Genomic DNA, 1,802 nt, shown 5'->3' on the forward strand with positions numbered 1-1,802 from the left:
ATGATCTGGTTGATCTGGATCTATAAAGTGACCTGAGATGACATGATGTGAATCTATAGAAATAAACTGAATAGAACTGAGTATCATGTGAAAATCACCACATGTCATCTCAAGGTGTTTTACAGAGAAAATAGAGGAAAAGCAGCTGGTTTCATCCGGTCATTGCCCAGCAGGATGTGCTCCTCCTGGATCTGCAGCAATCCCTCACACCCAGCTTTTAAATCCACACATTGGGCCCAACGGGAGACCTGCAAAGCGCAGACCTGCAGCAAATAGAATGATTATACAAAATACATGCAGTACGAAACGGCTGCAAGTAACTAGCTTTGCATAACAGTTTTAATCCAGGCCACTAGGGGGAGACAGCCATCAATGCTAGTGAATATCCAGATTTTCTTTGATTCTAATTTGACCCTCTGATCTGTGATGCCTAGTAAAGGTCGGGAGGGTCGTCCTCCATACCTCATCCATCCTCTTGACTTGTAGGACACATTCTAACAAGCTTGCTCTGATTTTCTAATCACAGAACAAAATGCTTCACAGAAAAGAAGAGGAAAGTTTCCCTTTGTTTCTGTTCTCTGTTCTTTGTTCTGTCTAGTAATTGTCATGTAACTTCCACAACTCAGATACCACATCATGACGGGGACAACACCCTGCAATTGAGGAACATCAGGAAGCAGCTCCATGCAGAACGGGCCCTCCTATCTGTTAAGCCTGCAGTGGATGACAGTCCTCCCTGTAGAGCAGCGCTTTGCAGACCTGGTCCCTGGAACTTACTGTCCTGCTCATTCTGAATGTTTCCACCCATCTAACTCCAAGTACCGGGCGACTAATGAAGCGCAGCTGGATGCAGTCGATGGATGAGGTGCTGAGGACAGCAGGGCCTGATGGCGGAGTTTGAAAAGCACTGCTGCAGAGCTCACACTCAAACCTCAATCCCTGTCTTCTGAATGAGAGGCTCACCTCAGAGGCTGTGGTGTTTCCCTCCATGTTCTCCGCCGCTTCCACCAGCACTGCACCTATAAGCAGCATTAGGCCCAGCCCTGACGCTGAAGAACCAGTATTTCCAGTCTGTTTCTGCATGCTGGCTTCCAGGGGTCTGCCTGCCTCTCTGCAGGGATGGCGTTTCTGGGGAAGTTGCACAAGAACATATTTCAGTAACGGATGAGAAGCCTCCTGGTGGCAGTTAGAGGGAAACAAACGTCCAAAGAGCAGAAACACATCTGGGATTGATTTTCCTTTGGAAGATCAGTCTGATGGGAGAAGAAAACAGATGAAGCCGTTTGGGGAATAAAGCAGAGAAATGATTATTAGATTGATTTAATGAAATGTTGTAAAAACAAACTAATTTCTGCTCAGTGGATCCGTCAGACTGAGGAAATGATTTAGAGGGAAGTTATTAACAGCTGAACCCTTATTGGTCTGAAAGAAGATCAATCATCCTCTGATCTCCTGCTAACAGGCTGGATTTTACTGCAGCGTCTGCTGCTCTCATCCTCATCTGACCTGCTGAATCGCTTCTTTTTATCCTTTTTATCAATTCGATTCAGTTTATTTCTATAGCACCAATTCACAACACGTCTATAGGCACTTTATGTTTCAACCAGATCATCCAGTCAGATTGATTTATGTTTGCATGATCTTCCTCCATCTTCCTCTTCCTCTGCCAGTCTGCCATTGAGCAGGACGGCGTCCTTTTAGCATCATTAAACCGACCTGCAGGAAGCAGGCCTGTATGCCAGGTTATCATCACAGCCATGATGGAGGGGAGGCAGGGGGAGGCAGAGGGAGGCAGAGGGAGG

The 1,802-nt window shown here is 46.3% G+C and overlaps 1 protein-coding gene across 1 annotated transcript in view; it reads right to left on the reverse strand.

Moving 5' to 3' along the window:
- Positions 1-1,248, reverse strand: part of LOC107102418 (cytosolic phospholipase A2 gamma-like) — a gene marked incomplete at its 5' end in the record, with an annotated part of 19,360 nt that extends 18,112 nt beyond the window's left edge. The window contains one exon of the mRNA XM_015401730.1: positions 964-1,248. Coding sequence (XP_015257216.1) covers positions 964-1,248 — 285 coding nt within the window. The remainder of the gene's footprint in view (positions 1-963) is intronic.
- Positions 1,249-1,802: the final 554 nt, after the last annotated feature.

This window comes from Cyprinodon variegatus, unplaced genomic scaffold (genome assembly GCF_000732505.1).
Source record: "Cyprinodon variegatus isolate N-32 unplaced genomic scaffold, C_variegatus-1.0 Scaffold1252, whole genome shotgun sequence".
NCBI classification, from domain to species: Eukaryota; Metazoa; Chordata; class Actinopteri; order Cyprinodontiformes; family Cyprinodontidae; genus Cyprinodon; species Cyprinodon variegatus.